General features: G+C 43.6%; 1 protein-coding gene across 2 annotated transcripts; it reads right to left on the bottom strand.

Annotated features, from left to right (window-relative positions):
• Positions 1-4,748: 4,748 nt before the first annotated feature.
• LOC147209604 (regulator of cell cycle RGCC) lies at positions 4,749-9,495 on the bottom strand. Of its 2 annotated transcripts, XM_086105718.1 has the most exons (5): positions 9,358-9,495; positions 8,423-8,587; positions 6,950-7,030; positions 6,331-6,393; positions 4,749-5,345 (listed from the first exon to the last, which is right to left on the bottom strand). In XM_086105718.1, exons 1-5 carry the CDS (start codon positions 9,377-9,379, stop codon positions 5,338-5,340), a joined length of 339 nt encoding a protein of 112 aa, XP_085961844.1. In that variant the 5' UTR covers positions 9,380-9,495; the 3' UTR covers positions 4,749-5,337. The 2 variants fall into 2 exon arrangements, with proteins under 2 accessions (XP_085961844.1, XP_085961845.1); XM_086105719.1 differs by lacking the exon at positions 4,749-5,345 and having other exon boundaries at positions 6,323-6,393.
• Between the last annotated feature and the right edge of the window lie 11,714 nt (positions 9,496-21,209).

Raw genomic sequence — 21,209 nt, 5'->3', positions numbered from 1 at the left:
TGACTCACATTCTTTGGAATGATCTACTCAGAGAGCACTACGCTGGCTTCCTGTTGCAGACAATGAAGTCTTGGCAGTCTGAGAGCAAAACAGGAAACGACGTGCCGAAGGTGCATTTTTCATTTACAGTATGTGAGGGCAGCTACAAACACAAAAACAATTAGCTGAAAGTTCCCATTGCACCAACCTAGCTACCGTACGACCGTTTCACCGTGATATCCTCAATGATAATTCATGTTTAGTTTTGGATAAGCAAACGAGCACTAAATGAATAGACAGCTTCAGTTATTGGTTTATTTGAAAGCCACGGGTGATGTAGTGGTTCACTTATTTGACTTTTGTGCACGTAGGATGGGTTTAGCTCTCTCTCAGACACGGTGAAATGTTAGTGTGAATGGTTGCCTAAGACTGACCCCCCCAACTTGAACCTTAACCCGTTATTCAAGACAACAACCTGGCCCAAATCCAATTCATAACCCCAAACCCTGACTCTTTAGACAATCTCAATTCTAAAAGAGAACTCAACCTCCTTATCCATAAACTCATCCCATTGAACAGAATAAGATGGAGGCTTAAACGTTCATATGATGAGTGACATGTAAGTTCTGAGCTACCTTACTTTTTGCTCTCGCTGCAACGTTCCAATCCAGGAACATTCCTGGAATTTTGAAACACCAATTCCAGCTGGGGGGAAAAAAGTGTTTTGTCATTTGATTTTGACAAAGGAGCAGATGGAACAATCGATTCAATTTCCCCATGTTGAAATGTTATGTCATCCATGAAAGATGAGTTACCGTCTGCCGCAAGTGATGGCTTTACAGTACCAAGGAAAGATGATGTGGGAAGAAAGCAAGAGTATTCATTAAATGGGAACATCGTGTTTATATCCCTCTCTTTCGTAACGAGTGTTCCAACCAACACTGTTATTTGTTGTGGAAGCCACAGTCAGGCTGTTTGTGGCTGAGATCAGCCATTCGTTCTGCTGTGAATCTGAACAGGGTGTTTGCTGTTGTGTCATAATATTGAAGCAGATCATTTTTAAAGTTCTTGATGCCCTGGGAAGTTGGCCACATTTTAGCGTTTCAACCCCTCTTGCTATGTTCTGCGTGTGAACCCGCTCAAGGCTCCAGTGGAAATCAATGCGTGTACTCTTGTGCGTGTGCTGCACAATCACAATAGGCCCTCATCGGCAAGCCATATCTCGACTTCATTTACTCCTCGTCGGATCATAATAAATGTCTCCTCTCCGCTGTACTCAATTACATCTTCATTAGGTTGCTAACTTGCTCCCAACTAACCATCAACGTGGGTGCAGATTTTAAGTCCCTGTGACATTAATTACCAAGATAGCTGAGTCCACAGGTGACGGGAGTGAGGGCTACTCGGTGATATGTATTCTATCTTCATCTCTCGGGACCATTCAGCGTCTGGAGCCGTAGTCTCCGGTCTCATCATAGCATCAATTCATTTTCATTTATCCACTGATGAACTTGGTTCCTTCATCATTTACTCGAGGCTGTCTCTAAACAAGATGAGTGGCTGACATGGTGACCTTTTCCTTTCAGGGTCTGCCAATCAAGTTCGAGACTCATTATAATTAGCAGATAAACAATCGGAGAGTGTTCCCATTCCAAAAGATGACACGTTACATCACATTCAATGGAAGAAGAAAGACTCAGACTGCCTACTTAGCAACCCTAAGTTCATACAGTGAAACTCCTCTACAACGAAATCATGTTTGCAGCAAGAAATTTTTCACAACGGGGGGTTTTTCACTGTAGCAAATTTGATCTCACATGTAAGCACACACACACACACACAAACGTATGTGAACACGCACACATAAACGTATGTGTACTCTTTATTTTTATTCCAATAGTGCATAAGTATGAGCACACACTTATTTGACACTTCATATAGTCAGTGTACAAAGAAAAAAGGAAAGAAATTGCGAAAGTAGCAAATTTGATCTCAGATGTAAACACTCACACACAAACACATGTACACGCACACACAAACGTATGTGTACTCTTTATTTTTATTCCAATAGTGCATAAGTATGAGCACACACTTATTTGACACTTCATATAGTCAGTGTAGAAAGAAAAAAAGGGAAAGAAATTGCGAAATTTACGATCAGCATTCACTTTCACTTCCATCAATTTCTTGGATAATGTCTTTTATTTTGCTTCCTCCGTCTTTCATTTTGATCACTTTTACCCTCTCTTCCAGCATCAGAGCTCTTCTTGTCTTAGCTTTCCATCCCGGGGACTGAATTCCCATTTCTGCTTTATTGCATGTACTGAATTTATGCTACTTGTGCCATTATTGTTAATAGTTTTTCCTATTCTGTTTTATTTGCACTCAATTAGAATAAACAAGTGTATTGTCCTTTACATTGGATTTAACTCCACCACTTTAGTTAAGTTCCCCTCTATTGTGTCATTTTTGGACTAATGCCTTACATCTAGGTTGTAACAGATCCCTTGATGGTTTTTCTCAGGCAATTGACTTTTGAATCATTAGAAGAGGCCTTCTCTTTGAATCACCATGCATAGCTGGGCAGCTGCAACCTCTTGTGAGAATGCCTTGCAACTGTTGGTGAAGACTCTGACTAAATATAACCGAAATGGTCCAAAATAGCAAATGTCAAACAAATACTGTTTGAACTCGTGTGACCATTTTTATGATGCTGTATATTGAAGTACAATGAGAATATTATTCAGTAGAAGACATTTACTGTATATATATATATATATATATATTTTTTTTCTCCATGACTATTCTCCATCCCTTTTACAACTCAGCTTCTGTCTCTCTCAGTGTAGGTAAAATATTTGGAGTTCAGAAAGGAGCGAATGGCTGTTAATAACACAAACAGTGAGGGAGAGTATTTTTAATATGCAGACCTCCTTTCTCTGACCACAAGTAGTTCTACACAAGTAAACCCATCGGCCGGCCCTTGCCACGTGTGGCGACTTTCAGCAGACAGCTCTCGTTTGACGTTTAAGAAGCAAAAAACGTCTGACACTGTGACTGGAAGTAAACTATCCTCAGTGAGAAGATTTCTCATTGCGTCATTTTATTGTGGTAAAACATATCAGACTTCCGCTGTTTCATCTAGTTATGTTCTACGAATTTTCAGTCTGGCCACGAAGGAGCGGTGACTCAAATAGAGAAGCTAATTGGCCGTTAAAAACGAACATCAAAAAGTCAGACTTCGTCGTGCCAAAACAATACTAACTGATACGTACTTTCCAGTGACATTTCTTCCTTCACTCTCACCCGCCCTCCAACATCCTCTCCTGTTACCTTCACAACCCTCCCAGACTATGATGGAAAACCACAGAACTTGAGGTTGCTGCATTATGTACGTGGGGCACATTGTGTGTGAAAGCGCGCTGCGCTAGCGCATTGGTGTATATGGTGTACAGTATATGTTTTCCAAAAAGTGAATATGAGGCTCGCTAAAGAGCTTTGGACAACATATGGTGTGGATAAAGTGTGATATTTGTACATTTTATTCACTATTATGATCAAATTGGATTTTTCATTTGTTGGATGATGATGCATTTGCAAACGTACAATTGACAACCCGTTCAAGTTGATTTAAGATTCACTGGTTGAACGGTAAACGAAAGCAAAGCTTTTGGGTGTGCATTCGAGCTGTAATGAATAGCCACCCAATTTATGGATGTTTGTCCTTCAATATGGTGAGAAGGAGGGTATAACCTGAACTGGTCGCAATCTGTCATAAAGTCACAAATAGACCAACGACCATTCACACTTCTACAGACAAAGAGTCTTGAATTAACCCAACAAGCAAGAATTTGGAGTGTTGGAGGAAGAAGCCAGAGTACCCGGACAAAACCCCACTCACTTGATTTTTCAAATAGGCATCTGCTATTAGCTGCTAGCCTTATCTGCGCATTAACTAGCCTGCGACCGGCTAGCTGCTATTCAAAGACTTTCAATAAAAGTTATGAGAATAAAAACGGTCTATTGCGAGGGGAAAAAAAATAATGCTTTTTAAGAAATGTATTATATTTGCAGTTTTAAAGCTTAATATTTCAACGTTTATGACTATTTCTTACTTATTTTCAGTGTGGGCAGGTATTATTGTACACTGGATTCAGCCAATCTTGTTTATTTCTTTGGGAACAATTTGTTGACCTCCAAGGTTTCTGTTCCAAACAATGTGTGATATCTGCAAATCAAAGTTTTTTTGTTGTTCTTGTATTCGTGTTTTTTTTCCCCTAACCTAACATCCTTACACCCTCATAAGAACATTCTGTCTCCAGAGTTGGATAGGAGGTCGCAGCCTACAGTGATTACAGAACAAAGTTAAAACACGCATTGTTGTTTCACGGCGCCTTTGACGCACTTCCCCTTCAAGCTGTCTTCTCCGCGTGTCTGGGCTAAATTTGTGGCTTTCCTGATGTGTTGGCAGAAGTGAAACTCAAAGCACCATCGGAACACACATACAGGAAGCGAAGTTACAGTGCACACAATGAAGAATGGTTGAGGGGGTTGCAGCAGACATCAAACGTCTGCTTTGTTATAAGACATTGCAGCAAAAATCACACCGCGGCAAAGGTGAAGCCACATTGAATGTTATTTCTTGTCAGGAATACATTTAAAATGTTTGTGGCGAAAGCAAAATGTGTCCGGCAAATGTCATACTTTCTATTAGAAACGAAATCCAATGTAGTTTGATATCAACTTAAAGGGCAGAAAAAGGCAAAACGTCCGACCAAACGGAGCTTTATTTTACACGCCACATGCATTCACCTTCATGACATTTGATACAAAAAGAGCAATAACAAGAACTGTACAGTGAAAAGAACAGCATATGAATGACATTTTGATATTACACAGCAGGGACTTCAAGTTAAAGTGCTGCATAGTTTTGCTACAGAGAGAGCCTCCTTAAAAAGCACGCCAGAGGAATCGGGGCGAGTTCCTGGTTTAGTACATGCAGTTGGGAATTTCAAATGAGGCATAAACATATTTGGGGGACTGGAGGCACACTTCTTCTGCCAGACAGATGGAGGTCTTATCTAGATTTGGGAATACGCCACACATCTCGAAGACGATGCTGCGGGCTCATCGTCATTCGCGGACAAGGACGCAACGTCGTCAGGGGGACTTGGGCCTCTTCTTTTTCCAGATGAAAGACCCTTTTAATTCTAATCTTAACCTTTTCCCCTAAAGCGGCGAGAGCGGGGCTCGCCTCGCTCAAACGTGCTTTGCTGTCGATCCGTCCTTCTGCTCGGCGGCAGTCGGCCGCGTTGCCCCCTCCTGCAGCCTGTTTTCTCCTCCCCTCGACGGGGCTCTTCACATCTCTGCGATAGAAAAGAGATGAGGAGGATGCTCAGGAGGCAGATGAGGAGAGGGGCATATTGGATCTCACGCCAATGTGTGGACTGAAATGAGTGTTTTGAAGTTAAAGGGGTGAAATGATTTAGTTGTAATATTAATCATCTTTGTGGTGACAGCGCTTGTCATGAAATAGCCATGCTCTGCTGCTCACAGAAGAAGAAAAAATCATCTTCAGTGTTATAATGAAATGCATATTCATGAAATTTGTCACCGGGCTTTTCATCCATCAGAGTCGTGAACAGAGGAAACACGCATTAAGAAAATATATGTCGCGACTGAGCAAGATTTTATAATTTGGAGCTCGTTCACCCAAAATCGAGACTTGCCTTGCTTGACTTTTTGCCAGGCATTTGGATCTACTTCAAATTTGAAGGTTAAAAAACTGAACTGACTCATGATTTGGGCATGGTGTAGGTGACTCCTCGCATCTTTGCCCATTGGCTGAAGTCAAGAAACAGGTACGGTATATTCTTATTACGTGTCGGTATGTCTGCGTCGTCTGCTTTCGCTTCCCCAAAATAATCTGAGTGATAGATTTTCTTTTTTTTTTTCTGAGACTGAGTAATGTTTCTTTGCTTCTTCCACTAACACTTCCAATTCCAGCACTTCAAATTTAGTTTTGTGCTTGTACTGCTTCCTCAAATTTTCCACGGTGAACACATCAAAGCTACCTGAAGTGCAAAAGCCTCTTTTAGAGAGGCCATTGCCCAACACTTTTCCACCTGTTGCCAATGATGCCTCAATCTGTTCATGTAAACACACAATTTACTGCCTGTTATCTTAGGAAATCAGAACCGCAAGAGGTGCTCAGAGACTCCAAGAATGAGGATGGTACATGGTGCATGTGACTTCACCCACAACTACGATGGCTTTTCGAGTGTAAGTGTGTCAGGAAAGAATACCAAAAAAGATTGAGTGATAGTAGCTCTAATTTCCTTAACTACACACCAGCAAGTTCCCGGTCCAACACATCAATAAAGCTCTCCAGCTCCCTCGTGTCTCCCAGCTTGGCTGCAAAAAGAGGACACAGAGAAAAGGAATTAGAAAAAAAAAAAAAAAACAGAGCAATGGAAAGATTTTGAAGCACAGCTCATTCCTTTGGTATTTCCATTGGAACAACTGCTGTGAAGTAACAGAATATCAGATGAACTGCTTTTAGACAAGGAAAATATTCACTTTTTTTTTCTACCAACTGAGCTAAAGTTCATCCCCAAAACCTGACAGATCACAGCCTCCCACGGAGATCTGTCTGCATCACTTTGTGATGTGGAATCAGAGTAAGAGGCCCCTCCGGGTCACCCTTGTTTTGCTTCCATTGATATGTAAAAGTCCTCGCTGTGTATGCGTATGCGGGCAAATACACCTACATTTGCACCTATACAAGATACAGCACTGTGACATGGCACAAAAGGCCCTGCAGGAGACACCACATCCACAGACAGACGCTGGTGTGTAAAGCAAAAAAACGATAAAAAACAAAGGCAAACAACACCGCTTTAGGTGCCAAACATGATAGTGATCACAGCGAGAACAAGCGCGATCTGGACGGAGATCTGCATAGGCATACCTTTTGGTAGCAGCGTTAAGCCTGCTGTGTGCAGCTCTTCCTCGCTGGTGTTCAAACTGTTGCCCAGAGAAGCTTCACTGCCTGCGAGGAACAACAATTAGCACTTAGAAGACTGCATACGACTGCACTTGCTAGCCACAACATATACAGTATTTACTGTGTATATACATGATGTGTTTGGCCACCTGTTTTTTAAGAACCGGTTAGCAAGCTACTTTGGGATTGATGAGGGACGACCAACAGAAGGGGCCCATCCCAATTCCATCGAAGCCATTGAGGCTGAAAATCAACAAATAAATTCTTCATTTACGCAGAGCCTCTTCAACATAATGGTTGCCCCCTTGGCACATGCACATACCTACAGCTGTTTTTTTTTTGAAACCTCAGCTATTTACATTTGAGTTTAGTTTTGTTTTGATATCGAAATGACACGCATCATTGCACTTTCCTTACACCAAAATATTGACTTCATTCAACTGTGTGTTTAACATACAAACTCCAATACATTCAATACATTCCAATACCCGAAGCATCGAAAGAGGGAACATTTACGACTCCACCTGGATCCCCACTTCAGGGAACTTCATTACACAAATGCACTGCAGTCATTGCTAATTATTTTATGCAAACCCTACGCTGTCGATTAAACGCACTGCGATGACGTTGATCCAGCAAATACTATTTTATAGTTGTATTCGGGGGGTTTTCTTCAGTCAAGAATTACATCTGTTTCGTGCACCAAGCAGTGCCTTATTCTGCAGGCTGCAAAATGAGAATACAAATGCGTTCTGTGACTCCCAAGGTTTTGCTTTTTTGTCGCAGGCCTCCCATATGGAACATTAGAGGTCAAAAGACATTCAATGACGATCACAAAAGGGAGCAAAAGAACACATTTGCTTCCTTTGTCTCATGGCCGTTGGTGATTGCATAACAGCAAGAAAAGAAATACAAAGACTTATTATGCTGTAAACAGGCATTATTATTCGAGGTGTAACATGTTGTTAGCATAACACCCACCCATTACCCGAGGGTCACGGGCGTGCTGGAACCCATCCCAGCTATCTTCGGGCAGTAGGTGGTGCTACACCCTGAACTGGGTACCGGCTAATCGCAGGACACATATAGACAAACAACCATCCGCACTCACAATCACCACGAGGCACAATTTAAAGTGTTCATTGAACCTGCCATGCATGTTTTTTGCAATGTGGGAGGAAAACGGAGTACCCAAAGAAAACCCACGCAGGCACGGGTAGAACATCAAAAACTCCACACAGGAAAGCCGGAGCGTGGATTCGAACCCTGGACCTCTACACTGCGAGGCGGACATGCTCACTAGTGGACTACCGTGCCGCCATCGGTGCCAATCATTCAATGCAAATTAAAAGGACAAACCTTCGAGGAATTATGAAAGCGGACTATTGTTGCAACATATATCAATATTGGATTTTAGAAGTTGATCATTTTTCTTACCGTAATCAGAGTCTTCGACCCCGCTGTCGTCCCCCAGTGCCGTGCGGCTCTTGGCCTCCATCAGCACGTGCTGGTATGCGTGCAGGCTGCTTTGAGGGGGGGCCTGCAGCTCATTCACCACATCCTGGAACTCTTGCAGCAGATCATGCAGCTCCAGCTCAAAGCCTGAATGGAAAATGTGACACCGCTTTATGACAAATTACCAAAGAGTGTGAGCGCGTGGAGAAAACTTCATCACAACCGTTTTTTAGATTGAATATAAGTGCTAGTAAGCAGTGTTGTTTTTTTAAAAATCACCTATGGTGTTTTGAGGGTCATACAGAAAAAATATCTTCATGATTTTGAGACTGATATGAATTATAGCCGAAGCCGACACTGGAAGGTGAGTTGGTTGGAGTGCAGGTAGGCGAATAAACAAACTGTTAAAAGTGTTACACTGATAATAATATTTGAAGCAAAGCTGAAACGTAAGCCGTGGGTTGCAGTACAATGGCATTTGTTTCGCAATGACGATCCAACATTTAAAGATAAGCAGATTTCTTATTTCCTTGAAAAGAAGAAAGCAGTCCCGTGTGGACTATACTGATGTTAAGACATTGACAAATCCATTTGGAATCGAAATATGTGGCCACAATTTTGGGAAGAGAAAAAATAATCAGCACTTGTGGAATGACTGTGGTGCAAATAAAAATGAAAAGTGGAAAATGTGACATATGAAACATAATAGCTGTGATTAAAAAACAACAACAAAAGACGAGGTGGGCAAAAAGTGAGCAGTTTAAATACGATGTGACTGGGCTAGAAATAGGTTTTAAGAACGTCAAACATAGCTTACGGCTACACTTCTATTGGTGACTGCTTCTTCTTAAATGGCTGTCTGATCCCCATCAGTGCACCACTTAAAAACCAATGGCTCATATAGATGCTGGACTCACCTGAAGTCACTCCTGAGGACATAGTGGCGCAAATCTAGGGAAGAAACAGACAGCAGACTGCTGGGATCAAGGCGTTTCAAGGCTGACTGGAGCTGACCGTAGTTCTCTTATACTGTGCTGAGAAAGGGCGAAGGAGGAGCCAGACTGAGGCAGGAAAACTTGACTTTTACTGTAAGTGGAAAGAAATGGGAGGAAAGACAAAACAGCACAGACATACAGGGAAGGGCTATTACGCAACTTAGGCTGAGGCTAAAATGGTTTTTCCTTTGAAATGCGTGCTGTGGAATTCCTCCTTTCACTTCCTTAGAATGCTTCATAGCATTGATAGCAATGTATTAAACGATGAAAATTATAATTATCGGTGCAATATGTGCGCCCAATATCCCCTAATAGGCACCCAAATAAAAAATTTGGAAATTAGAAATGGAAAATTCCAAGTCCCTTTTTGTAAATGTGCCTTTTTTCTAACGAGTTCAACAATAAGTCGAGCCAGACTAGACATGATGTTGCTTGACGCAGATACATGTAACGGGTGCTGAAATCCCAGCACCCTCTCTATAATACCTCGGCAATATCTTTGGTATGGACTCTCAAACTTTTAATGAGCAGCTCCGGTCTCCGGTGTCGGCATCAGGAAATAACACAAGAGAGATGAACGAATAAACTCTATCGTGCTCATCTAAATAGGTATACATATATTTTCAATTTAAAAAAATGTTGTTCGTGAAATGAAATTTTTTTAAAAAAATTGAAAAAAAAAGAAAAACTACTGATTATGTTTACAAAATTAACTAACTGAAGCAAAAATGTCCATATTAGCCTTTGTCAGTTTATATAATGAACGTGTTTTGGGGGTTCATTTCAAACATATGCTATTTATTTCGGTATGGCGGCACAACCATTGCGACGGAAAAGGGAAAGTCAAACAGTTGGTTGACAATTGTAGTTTAGTTTACATCATCAGGTAAAGTTAGCACTCAAAAAATACTCCATATATTAAAAGAACAACTAAACCTAATAATAAAACATGTGTAAAAAATAAACAAACTTGCTCCCAAACACAAGAAAAAAATAACTGGGAAAAAACGTCAAAGCAGAATACAAAACTAACTATATTGAAAAATCCCACACGACGTATGATAATTATAGTTCACTGCCAGAGGCGCCACTTCCTGGTTGTGTTTCCCCAACTGCTGCTCCTGTACATCACTTGCTGACTCGGTTAATAGTGACTTCATTTGTCTTATTCCAATCTCCGTGGAAATGGACTCCAACCCTCCCCGTCAAAGGGTGTCAACATAATTAATGGGATGAATGCTGAATGCGAGCGAATGCTGCTGAATTTGACACATTCATCCTATCGAATGTGCTTTCTAGAATGGGAAAATATATGCATTAAAAAGGTCTTTCATGAGAAATGACCGAGTTGAGATCATTACTTGCAATAAATGACATTTTGAGCTGCACAGGTAGGCGTTGCCGCCTCTGCGCTTAAGGATTCTCTTGCTGCTAGGGAACATGGGTAGCTCGTGAGGTAAAGGGGATTGTGAATTTCTTTACTGGGCTGAACTACAGCAGGTCAGTCAAGAGTCAAGTCGGACGAAATGCCATGTAGATCAACTTCTTGTGGCGTCTCGTTACTGTGTGACAGGGAGAATCCCGGTGCGTTGTTAATCACCTCATGCGCACCTTCACAAAAACACAAACGTACTTAAGATGTGATGGAACTGTGGAAGAGGAGTTTGGTGTGAGCAAGTACATGACTGTGAGTCGGGAAGACACCCCATTTCCTTCATTAAACAGATGCTCGGCTCTCTTTAAATGTAAAGAGAGCTGAGCACTCGGGCATGAAGTTGAAACTTTATCTCTACCTGGGAAAACTCCAGGAGGCCGTCAGGCTGAAATAAAACAAGGATGTCGAATCATGAGAAAAATGAAATACACCGGGGGGGTTTTTTTCCTTTTTTTTGTGTGTGAAGAGGGGCGGGGCGTGGGGAGGCATACTTCTCACAGCTGGTTCTTTCCCTCATAAGAATCTGCTGGTTGCGGGCCTTCCAGATAGCATACGTGGAAGAAAAGGAGTGAGGCATGTTGGCCAGCTCACTAACTCTTTCCAGATCCGGACCAGTTTGTGACTCAGGGATATCGGCGGATAGATGCAGCAGAGGGAATTTCAACGCCGCTGAGCAGCAGATGGATTGTGAAGTAGGCTTCCTCCCGGGGACTAAATCAAGAGATGCGTTCTTGCACACAATGTCACGTGACCCTCAGAAGACCTTGCACAGTTTATCACAAACATCAATAAGTAGGAGAATGTACCGTACGGTAACATTGAGCAAGAGGGTGTATGTTGCAGAATTACTAGTCGTGGTGTTTTTATCATCAAGTGTAAGTGGGATGGAGGTATTTTAGCAAGCCATGAAAATATGATGACATCATCCCATGATAACAATGTGACAGCGTAACAAAGAAAAGGAATGCGACAAAGTAAACACTCGACAACAATGGTGGACATTTTCTGTTGCTCTGCTTGGCATGTGTCCTTCCTAATCCCATTTTCTCATAGAGGAGACAATTCTATCAACTGCTGACATGATTTAAGTGTCGAGCTCCGCCCTTTAAGCACTTCCCTGATGGCCCAAAAATTGCATTCAGAGCGGGGTGATAATCCATTTGGAGTTTTCATGATAGCTAGTTACTTAGTCCATGTGTTTTGACTTTTGTTTTAGTTTTAGTATATTCTGTTTCAGTCTTTTATTAAATATGTGTTGACTGTAAGATAAAGATAAAAAGGTCATAAAGTAAATTAAAAAAAAAAAAAAATCAGCTAATGAAGTTTTTTTTAAGCAACTGTTCGACCTCTCTTTTTCTGCATAGCAGTCCAGCAAATACCAAAATAAATATCTTTAAAATAAACCTGCGAGCGGGCGGCCCGGTCGTCCAGCGGTTAGCACGTCAACTTCACAGCGCAGAGGTTCAATTCGAGCTCTGGCCTTCCTGTGATGAGTTTGCATGTTCTCCCCGTGCTTGCATGGGTTTTCTCCGGGTCCTCCGGTTTCCTCCCACATGTCAGGCTGATTGAACACTCCAAATTTTCCCTAAGTGCAAGTGTGAGCATGGATGGTTGTTTGTCTATGTGTGCCCTGCGATTGGCTGTTAACCGCCTACTGCCCGACGACAGCTGGCATAGGCTCCAGCGCCCAGACTGAACTGTACTTGGTAGAAGATCAGCCATGTCAATCACTATACCTACCAGCGGACTGTAACTGTGTTCGGGAACCACAAGGAAGGCTCTCGAGCTTTGACTTGAAATGAGGTCACTTTATCATGCAAATAATTAATAGCCATCTCACAAGTGGTCACTTTAACTACTTGGGGAAATATAATAGTCACAGTGAAAGATGTTACTGAGAAGTGTCCAAGATTTTGCCTAGGACGCATCTCCAGAGATGGACCACAGAACATGCTGGTGGCTCAGGTCAGCGCCGCGGATCCAGATATACTCCCCCGAGTGTCAAAGTCGGTTGTGCGAGCCAAGAAACTCCTTCGCCTCGACAGCCTTACTGGGCACTGCCGACAACAACACAACATCCACAGCGGCACACAAGCTATTGACGTTGTAATGGTTAGCTAGTAGACCCTGTCCATGACTACGTCCCACCCAACACGTGAGTGTCATTATACTGTATACATTGTCCGGAATAGAAAGCAGACACCAGTGATAACTATTACGACCACAGCAGTCCATCAAGGTAAGACGCATGCGTGTCACAGAACCAGCCTCCACCTAACTGCTGTTCTGGGAGTTGATTGACAGCACCTTTCAAGACGCCTCACTTTGAATGTTTTGCATTTAAACTTTGAGATGTGAGAATGATAAATATCTGCTTTCCACATCAAAGATGTTGTGATGGAAGGTGAACATCTTATTTTATCTGGCAGTGCACCGGTGATTATCTGAAGCTATCTGACATCATTTACATCCAAACATGTCATCCAGGTGTGAAAAAATGTCACAGGGAACACGTAAACAGGGGGAGGAAAACAACTGACGATTAACATGCAAGCAGCGTACACAAGCTGAACAAACACGGCGCACACATTTGACCACGCTACAGGTCTACTGAGCCCCGCTAGATTCCCGTTTGAGATGCTGCGGACATCAAATTCTGAGGCATTCTTGCAAGTTTTATGTTTCGCCTGGTAGTCTGATTCCACCAACAAATATTCCGGCTGGGATTTGTTAGCTGTTTGTGTAGCTGGGAGCTACACAAACAAGCGCCAAAGTCATATCAAGTACCAAGTATTTTATTGTCGAATGTGCTGTGTGTGCAACATAAAGCACAGATGAAATTTGAAGTTGCTTTCTGTTGTGTTTGGAAATGGCGTCTTTGCTTGTTTGAAATGTGCTCGATAAATAAGACGTCAGCGTTTGTTGTAGGGGCAACATATAGGTCGCTGCATTGTGGAGTCATGGAAGGAAAGCACCTCCGCTTAGCACCGGTGTGGAAATGAATCTGCTGGTGAATGACAGAACAGTGGGTGGATCTTTGCCACCTGGACGGTGCCGCATGACTTTTTGGTTCAAACAGTTTCAAAGGGTCGTCTGACACATTCAGTGTGCCATCTTCTAGCTTGGTGTTGACAGCTGTTCTATACCGCAGCGACTGGGGGAAGAAATCAACAACAGAGCAAGGGCACTTTGATGAGAATAATAAGAAGGCACACAAAGACAAATACGCCTTAAATGAGAGTCAGAATAAAGCAAGTAACATGTGTTATCTTCACTTGCACACTGCCAGGGATGAACTAAGCCTGCATGCGAGATAAATGTTTCTCAAAGGCTTCTCTTATTTTAATACATGTTTTTTTTAATTTGTTGAATTTTCTGACAGCATTTGTCAACAGTGAAACTGCAAAAGCGTTTCACTATAAAGCGGTGTTTACCAACCTTGATTGAGCCAAGGCACATTTTCATGTTGGAAAAACATCCCGGGGCACACCCTGAAATCAAGTCACCGACAAAAATGGCAGAAAAAGTACATACACGGGTTAATTATAGTATGTGCTTTCTGCCATCAACAAAGCTAGTGCTCAGAGCATTTAATTGTTCTGCCTGTCACCATACGTAAATGGCATAAAGAGACGGACAAAGACAAAGTTGTAGTCAGTAAAATAATAAGGTCAATTTCCCACAACGCGCCTGATTATCTCTCGCTCATGGTTGGGAACCATAGCTCTAAAACATTGACATTTTTAAAACGACATCTACCTTTCCAACATAAGGTTCAAACATAAGGGTGTCCATATGTGCACTTGGCACCAGGACACCCTGGGCCGTAGTTCGATGATCGACCTTGTGGTTGTATCATCGGATTTGCGGCCGCATGTTTTGGACACTCGGGTGAAGAGAGGGGCGGAGCTGTCAACTGATCACCACCTGGTGGTGAGTAGGCTCCGATGGTGGGGAAAGATGCCGGTCCGTCCTGGCAGACCCAAACGTATTGTGAGGGTTTGTTGGGAGCGTCTGGCGGAATCCCCTGTCAGAAGGAGTTTCAACTCCCACCTCCGACAGAGCTTTTCCCATGTTCCGGGGGAGACGGGGGACATTGAGTCCGAGTGGACCATGTTCCGTGCCTCTATTGTTGAGGCGGCCAATCTGAGTTGTGGCCGTAAAGTGGTTGGTGCCTGTCGTGGCGGCAACCCTCGTACTCGCTGGTGGACACCAGCAGTAAGGGATGCCGTCAAGCTGAAGAAGGAGTCCTATCGAGCCTTTATGGCCTGTGGGACCCCAGAGGCAGCTGACGGGTATCGACTGGCCAAGCGGAACGCAGCTTCGGTGGTCGCCGAGGCAAAAACCCGAGCGTGGGAAGAGTTCGGTGAGGCCATGGAAGCCGACTTCCGGACGGCTTCGAGGAAATTCTGGTCCACCATCCGACGTCTCAGGAGGGGGAAGCAGTGCACCACTAACACTGTGTACAGTGGGGATGGGGCACTGCTGACTTCGACTCGGGACGTTGTGAACCGGTGGGCAGAGTACTTCGAAGACCTCCTCAACTCCACCAACACGTCTTCCTTGGAGGAAGCAGAGTCTGAGGACCCTGAGGTGGGCTCTCCTATCTCTGTGGTTGAAGTCACCGATGTGGTTAAAAAGCTCCTCGGTGGCAGGGCCCCAGGGGTGGATGAGATCCGCCCGGAGTTCCTCAGGGCTCTGGATGTTGTGGGGCTGTCCTGGTTGACACGCCTCTGCAACATCGCGTGGTCAACGGGGAGAGTGCCTCTGGATTGGCAGACCGGGGTGGTAGTCCCTCTTTTTAAAAAGGGGGACCGGAGGGTGTGTTCCAACTACAGAGGGATCACACTCCTCAGCCTCCCTGGTAAGGTCTATTCAGGGGTGCTGGAGAGGAGGGTCCGTCAGGAAGTCGAGCCTCAGATTGAGGAGGAGCAGTGTGGTTTTCGTCCCGGCCGTGGAACAGTGGACCAGCTCTACACCCTTAGCAGGGTCCTCGAGGGTATGTGGGAATTCGCCCAACCAGTCTACATGTGTTTTGTGGACTTGGAGAAGGCGTTTGACCGTGTCCCTCGGGGAGTTCTGTGGGGGGTGCTTCGTGGGTATGGGGTACCGAACCCCCTGATACGGGCTATTCGGTCACTATACCACCGATGTCAGAGTTTGGTTCGCATTGCCGGCAGTAAGTCGGAATCGTTTCCAGTGAGGGTAGGACTCCGCCAAGGCTGCCCTTTGTCGCCGATTCTGTTCATAATCTTTATGGACAGAATTTCTAGGCGCAGCCGAAGCGTTGAGGGCGTCCGTTTTGGTGGCCTCAGTATTGCATCCCTGCTTTTTGCAGATGATGTGGTGCTGTTGGCTCCTTCAAACAGGGCTCTCCAACTCTCACTGGAGCGTTTCGCAGCCGAGTGTGAAGCGGTTGGGATGAAAATCAGCACCTCCAAATCGGAAACCATGGTCCTCAGTCGGAAAAGGGTGGAGTGCCCCCTCCGGGTCGGGGAGGAGATCTTGCCCCAAGTGGAGGAGTTCAAGTATCTTGGGGTCTTGTTCACGAGTGGGGGCAGGAGGGAGCGGGAGATCGACAGGCGGATCGGTGCAGCGTCTGCTGTGATGCGGACGTTGTATCGGTCTGTCGTGGTGAAGAAGGAGCTGAGCCGAAGGGCGAAGCTCTCAATTTACCGGTCGATCTACGTTCCAACCCTCATCTATGGTCACGAGCTATGGGTCGTGACCGAAAGAACGAGATCCCGGATACAAGCGGCCGAAATGAGTTTTCTCCGCAGGGTGTCCGGGCTCTCCCTTAGAGATAAGGTGAGAAGCTCGGTCATCCGGGAGGGGCTCAGAGTCGAGCCGCTTCTCCTCCACATCGAGAGGAGCCAGATGAGGTGGCTTGGGCATCTGATTCGGATGCCTCCTGAACGCCTCCCTGGTGAGGTGTTCCGGGCATGTCCCACTGGGAGGTGACCCCGAGGAAGACCCAGGACACGCTGGAGTGACTATGTCACCCAGCTGGCCTGGGAACGCCTCGGGATCCCCCGGGGAGAGCTGGAAGAAGTAGCTAGGGAGAGGGAAGTCTGGGCTTCCCTGCTAAAGCTGTTGCCCCCGCGACCCGGCCCCGGATAAGCGGTAGAAGATGGATGGATGGATGGATCTACCTTTCCCAAATAGGTAGGTGGATGTTAGGATCAAGTGAAGGGAAGAACAATAGAAATGATTTCTATTGCTACCGACATTATGGCTGTCCAGTGTCCAAGTGCAAACACTTTGTGACCATCTGGACTTTTTACTCAGATGAGAATCTCAGCATTCTCGACTATGTCCAACCAATGAAGGCGCATGTTTTTGTGCGGATTTATCATGTTCGGGGTATGACCGCTGAAACATTGTAAAACATGACACACACAGCATACAGTGACAACTGAATATAAACATTTGAAGGTATATGTTAGACGTTTTAGAATCCTGGTAACAAAATTGTCTGATGAGCATTTTTTTCTCCTCTCTGGAAAAAAAAAGCACAAAAACTGAAATCTGAAGGGTTTTCCGAGAATGATGTGTATGTTGATAAGGTTTGCATAATGTAGAAGAAGATCGTTCAAAGAAATGTAATTGTTGAAATGAGTTTGTAAGTAGCATGTCTTACTCACAGCTTAACATCAAAACTCACCCGTAGATATGAAAGGTTGTTTGTCTGTACAAGGTCTGACATTGGACTCGCCACGAGTCCAAGAACTATTGCTAGCATAACAAGAAAACAATGAAAATATCTTCTTTTTTTTAAATGGTCCCCAAAGAAGGTTAATTACCTATCTGGGACTTTAGCTGAAGAAAGTTTGAGATGTTCTGCCTCTACATGATGTACAATCAACGCGAATATGAATGGCAACCCAAAGCTGCATATGACTTCAACCTAACGTGCTCATTGTTTGGAGGCAAACAAAATACACTGGTAGAAAAAGCACAAGGTATCAATCTAAGATGTACCCTGGACACAGTCGGGTCAAAAATAACCCAAACTGACTCAAAACTGGTCTGACCCAACTTTTGAGGTAAGTTATTTAGAACCCAAAAGTAAACCAATAACTCAAAAAGGTGTGTCAGTCCCTTCTCAACACAATTTGGGTTATTTTTGACCCAACTGTTTCTAGAGTACACCTTTCTGATGGGTTTTCCGCAAAACAATCCAGGAAATTGGGTCAACCAAATTGAGCCGAATTGGGTTATTTGTGACCCAACTGCTTTTCGAGTGTACTGACAGTAAAGCGTGATGGTGGCAGCATCACACTTAGTGTCAGCTTTTCTTTGCTAGAACAAGGTGAAGGGAATTATGAACAGTTCTAAAATAGCAATCAGCGCACAAAAACTTCAGGCGAGCAAACAAACAAACAAACAAAAATATATTCTTTACATAGCAGCAGGTGTATCTTTCTCAAAAAGATTTTTTTTTAAAATCATTTTAGTTGTGCAGGTTAATGGTCAGAGTTTTGAAAAGATCTCAGCTCTTCTTTTATATCGCAAAACCTTGCACCGAATAGGCGTGTGTAGACTTTTTAAAACCACTGTATGCCATCTATGCACAGTTTCATAATAATCTGTATGGTCGTGTTTGCGCAGTCTTGCTAACTAAATAACTAATTTCACTTTGAGGCAGCAGTAATAACTTCTCACCCATGAGGGGGAAAAAGGAGTGGGGGTGAAAAAGAAATCCCAAATGAGAGGTAGTAAAACATGATGTAACAGCCTGGTTAGAGGAGAGCAAGCCTTGTATAACATGGCAGTCTCTCTGAGGATTTTGTGGCTGCTAGCTCCAAAATAAATTATCTAATGGGACTATACTATGAGAGTAAGTAGATTAATTTGGAGAGGTAATAAAAAGCTCCATGACAACATCACACATCCACCATTTGTAATATAATATATTCTATTAAATGTACTCATGTGGGACATAAATTAAAACACGTTTAGGAAAATAAATCTTGCGCTTGCTGATAACAGCTAACATTTTTCTAGACCGGATTATGAAATGTTAAAGAGATGCAAAGGATAAGTGTATGTGCTGAGATTTGGGAGACGTTGTGGCAGAGGAAAGCTGCCACCTCGTGGTCGTAATTCAGCTCAGTCTCATCCTTTTTTAAATTTCTTTTGTCCAAGGGGGTTGAGCTGAATGGGAGCACACACTCTGCTCCTCTCCATGAGGCTCACCTGAGATCAATGATGCTGCATGCGGCCCTGTTCCCAAAATGCACACTCAAGAGGAGCACATCCATTTTTATTGAAGAGAAGTTCCGATAGTGGCTGGTGATACTGCATGGAAAGATGGTTTGGCTCCAACCCAATTCGTAGGATTATTTCTGGTACATACAGCAATGAAAACGAGCAACACTTCCTTTTTTGTGCTTTCGTATTCAGAGAACATTTCTGTGGTAATGCAAAGAATTATCTCAAGAGGCATCATGCAGGATGTGCAATGATATCTCACACAGTAGGATTTGGATTATTGGAAGTGACACATTTTTACTTATGAAAGCTTCTAAGGAGAAATGTAGATGAAACAGCTGGGAAATATAAAGTAAAAGAAAGAGTCACGGTTGAAGAACAAGATGAAGCTTGGCTTACTGTTAGCTTGCCTGGAATTTACATTGTAGCTAATGTTCTTTGTTGGGGGAAAGTGGCCTTCTTTCCTCGGCGAGTTCGTTAATTTCGGATGATAAGGATGTTAGTTATCCAAATACAGGCAGGAGACGATGAACAGTACCTTTGAAGGTTTTATTTGCAGAATATTCCGGGCACCCGCGGTTTACAGACAATGGCTGCGGATCACGAGTGCAAAGAAACAAGGGATTCACAACATATTTATATCATCAGAAGGGCGGTACAGAAACTTATGGTGCGGCAACAGGACTTTCGTTTTTCCTAAACCGATTCTTAGCTTGTATCAACCCATCTCCAAAAAGTCTCCAGTAAGCAGTGTATCAAGGCTAACAGGTGGCTCCAAGGACGCACCTGGTTTACTGCGGGCATGAGAATCTTACACATGCGAGACGAAATATGAGGGAAGACACACTTCAGTGCTCTATTTTAATCAAGTTTTGTTAAGAAACACAAAAGACCACGGCAGAGGTTCGACAAGACTAAATATGAGTCGAAGACACACTTCATCTTAAAGTCTTATTCTTTTGTGGTGAATGGAGGCAATTTCTGGCATGTACAAATGTGCGGCCCCACAAGGCAGCATCATCGTCAAAGGGAGATGGGGAAACGGTGCCACATCACCAAGTTTTTTGTTTCTGTTGCTTAATGATATGGCATATACGCCTTGAAAACATCAGTTTACAAATGAGCCAAACTAGTACATTGTGGTCAACTGTGTTGTTACTATGCCAATCCCCCATGAACCCATAACTCCAACCCCAGCTATCTATAAAAGTCAGGAGGGACATTTGTGGAAGCAGTTATGAAAAAAAGGAATACATGTAATATGTATAAATGAACTTTAGAGATATATAATTTATACCTTCTAGGCAGTTGCAGGAGCAGAGAGCAGCACATTTATTGACGCAAGGTCAAGGAAATACCTAGCAGTGGTGGTTTAGGTTTGAGACTCGGGTTAACCAACCTTTTTGAGACTTCTTAGTTGATGATTTTACACAATAATTAAAATTATATGTATATATACAGTATATGTGTGTGTGTGTGTGTGTATGTATTTTTTAAAATTAAACAAATCATAAGTTTTGCAACATTCTGAGAAAATCACAAATTCTCATTACTGCTGAGCTATTTTTAGAACGGCCCCTGGACTCCTCATGAGCTCCTTGGGGGTTTACCTAGTGCAGGGGTGGCCAACCAATCAGAGACGAAGAGCCAATTTTTTTTACTGTGTTACTGCAAAGAGCCACATCTCACACACGCACACACACACGAGCTGCAGTGGCTACTTACTAATTGGGTATTTGACCAAAGATCGACTTTTGAAGCTACGAACCTCCCTCAATTGACCCGATCACGCACATGCACACACACGGGCGCCCAACCACGCACACACGCTGAGATGAGCGACATCCGAAACGTCGACGAACATGAACGAAATTGAAACACACAGACACACAGTTTTTTTTCGCCCCCATTTCCTCCTCCCAACGCTCGCGCTCGACTTGGGACCAGTCCGCTGGCTCCCGGTCGATCGCGATTGACATATTGGGCACCCCACTCAATCAAGTAACGGAATTGATGATAGGCTGACGGAGTCAATTCTGTGTATTTGGCGCTGTTTGAATGGCAGCGCCACCGCCGAGGCGTTTTCGACGCTTGTCATTTGAAAGCCCGGGAGCCGCAGAGCCAG

The sequence above is a fragment of the Hippocampus guttulatus genome, chromosome 2 (assembly GCF_054856545.1).
Source record: "Hippocampus guttulatus isolate MCC_2025c chromosome 2, RoL_Hgut_1.0, whole genome shotgun sequence".
Taxonomy (NCBI): Eukaryota; Metazoa; Chordata; class Actinopteri; order Syngnathiformes; family Syngnathidae; genus Hippocampus; species Hippocampus guttulatus.
The sequence above is the reverse complement of the archived record's forward strand: the minus strand, read 5'-3'. Positions and strand labels throughout refer to the sequence as shown.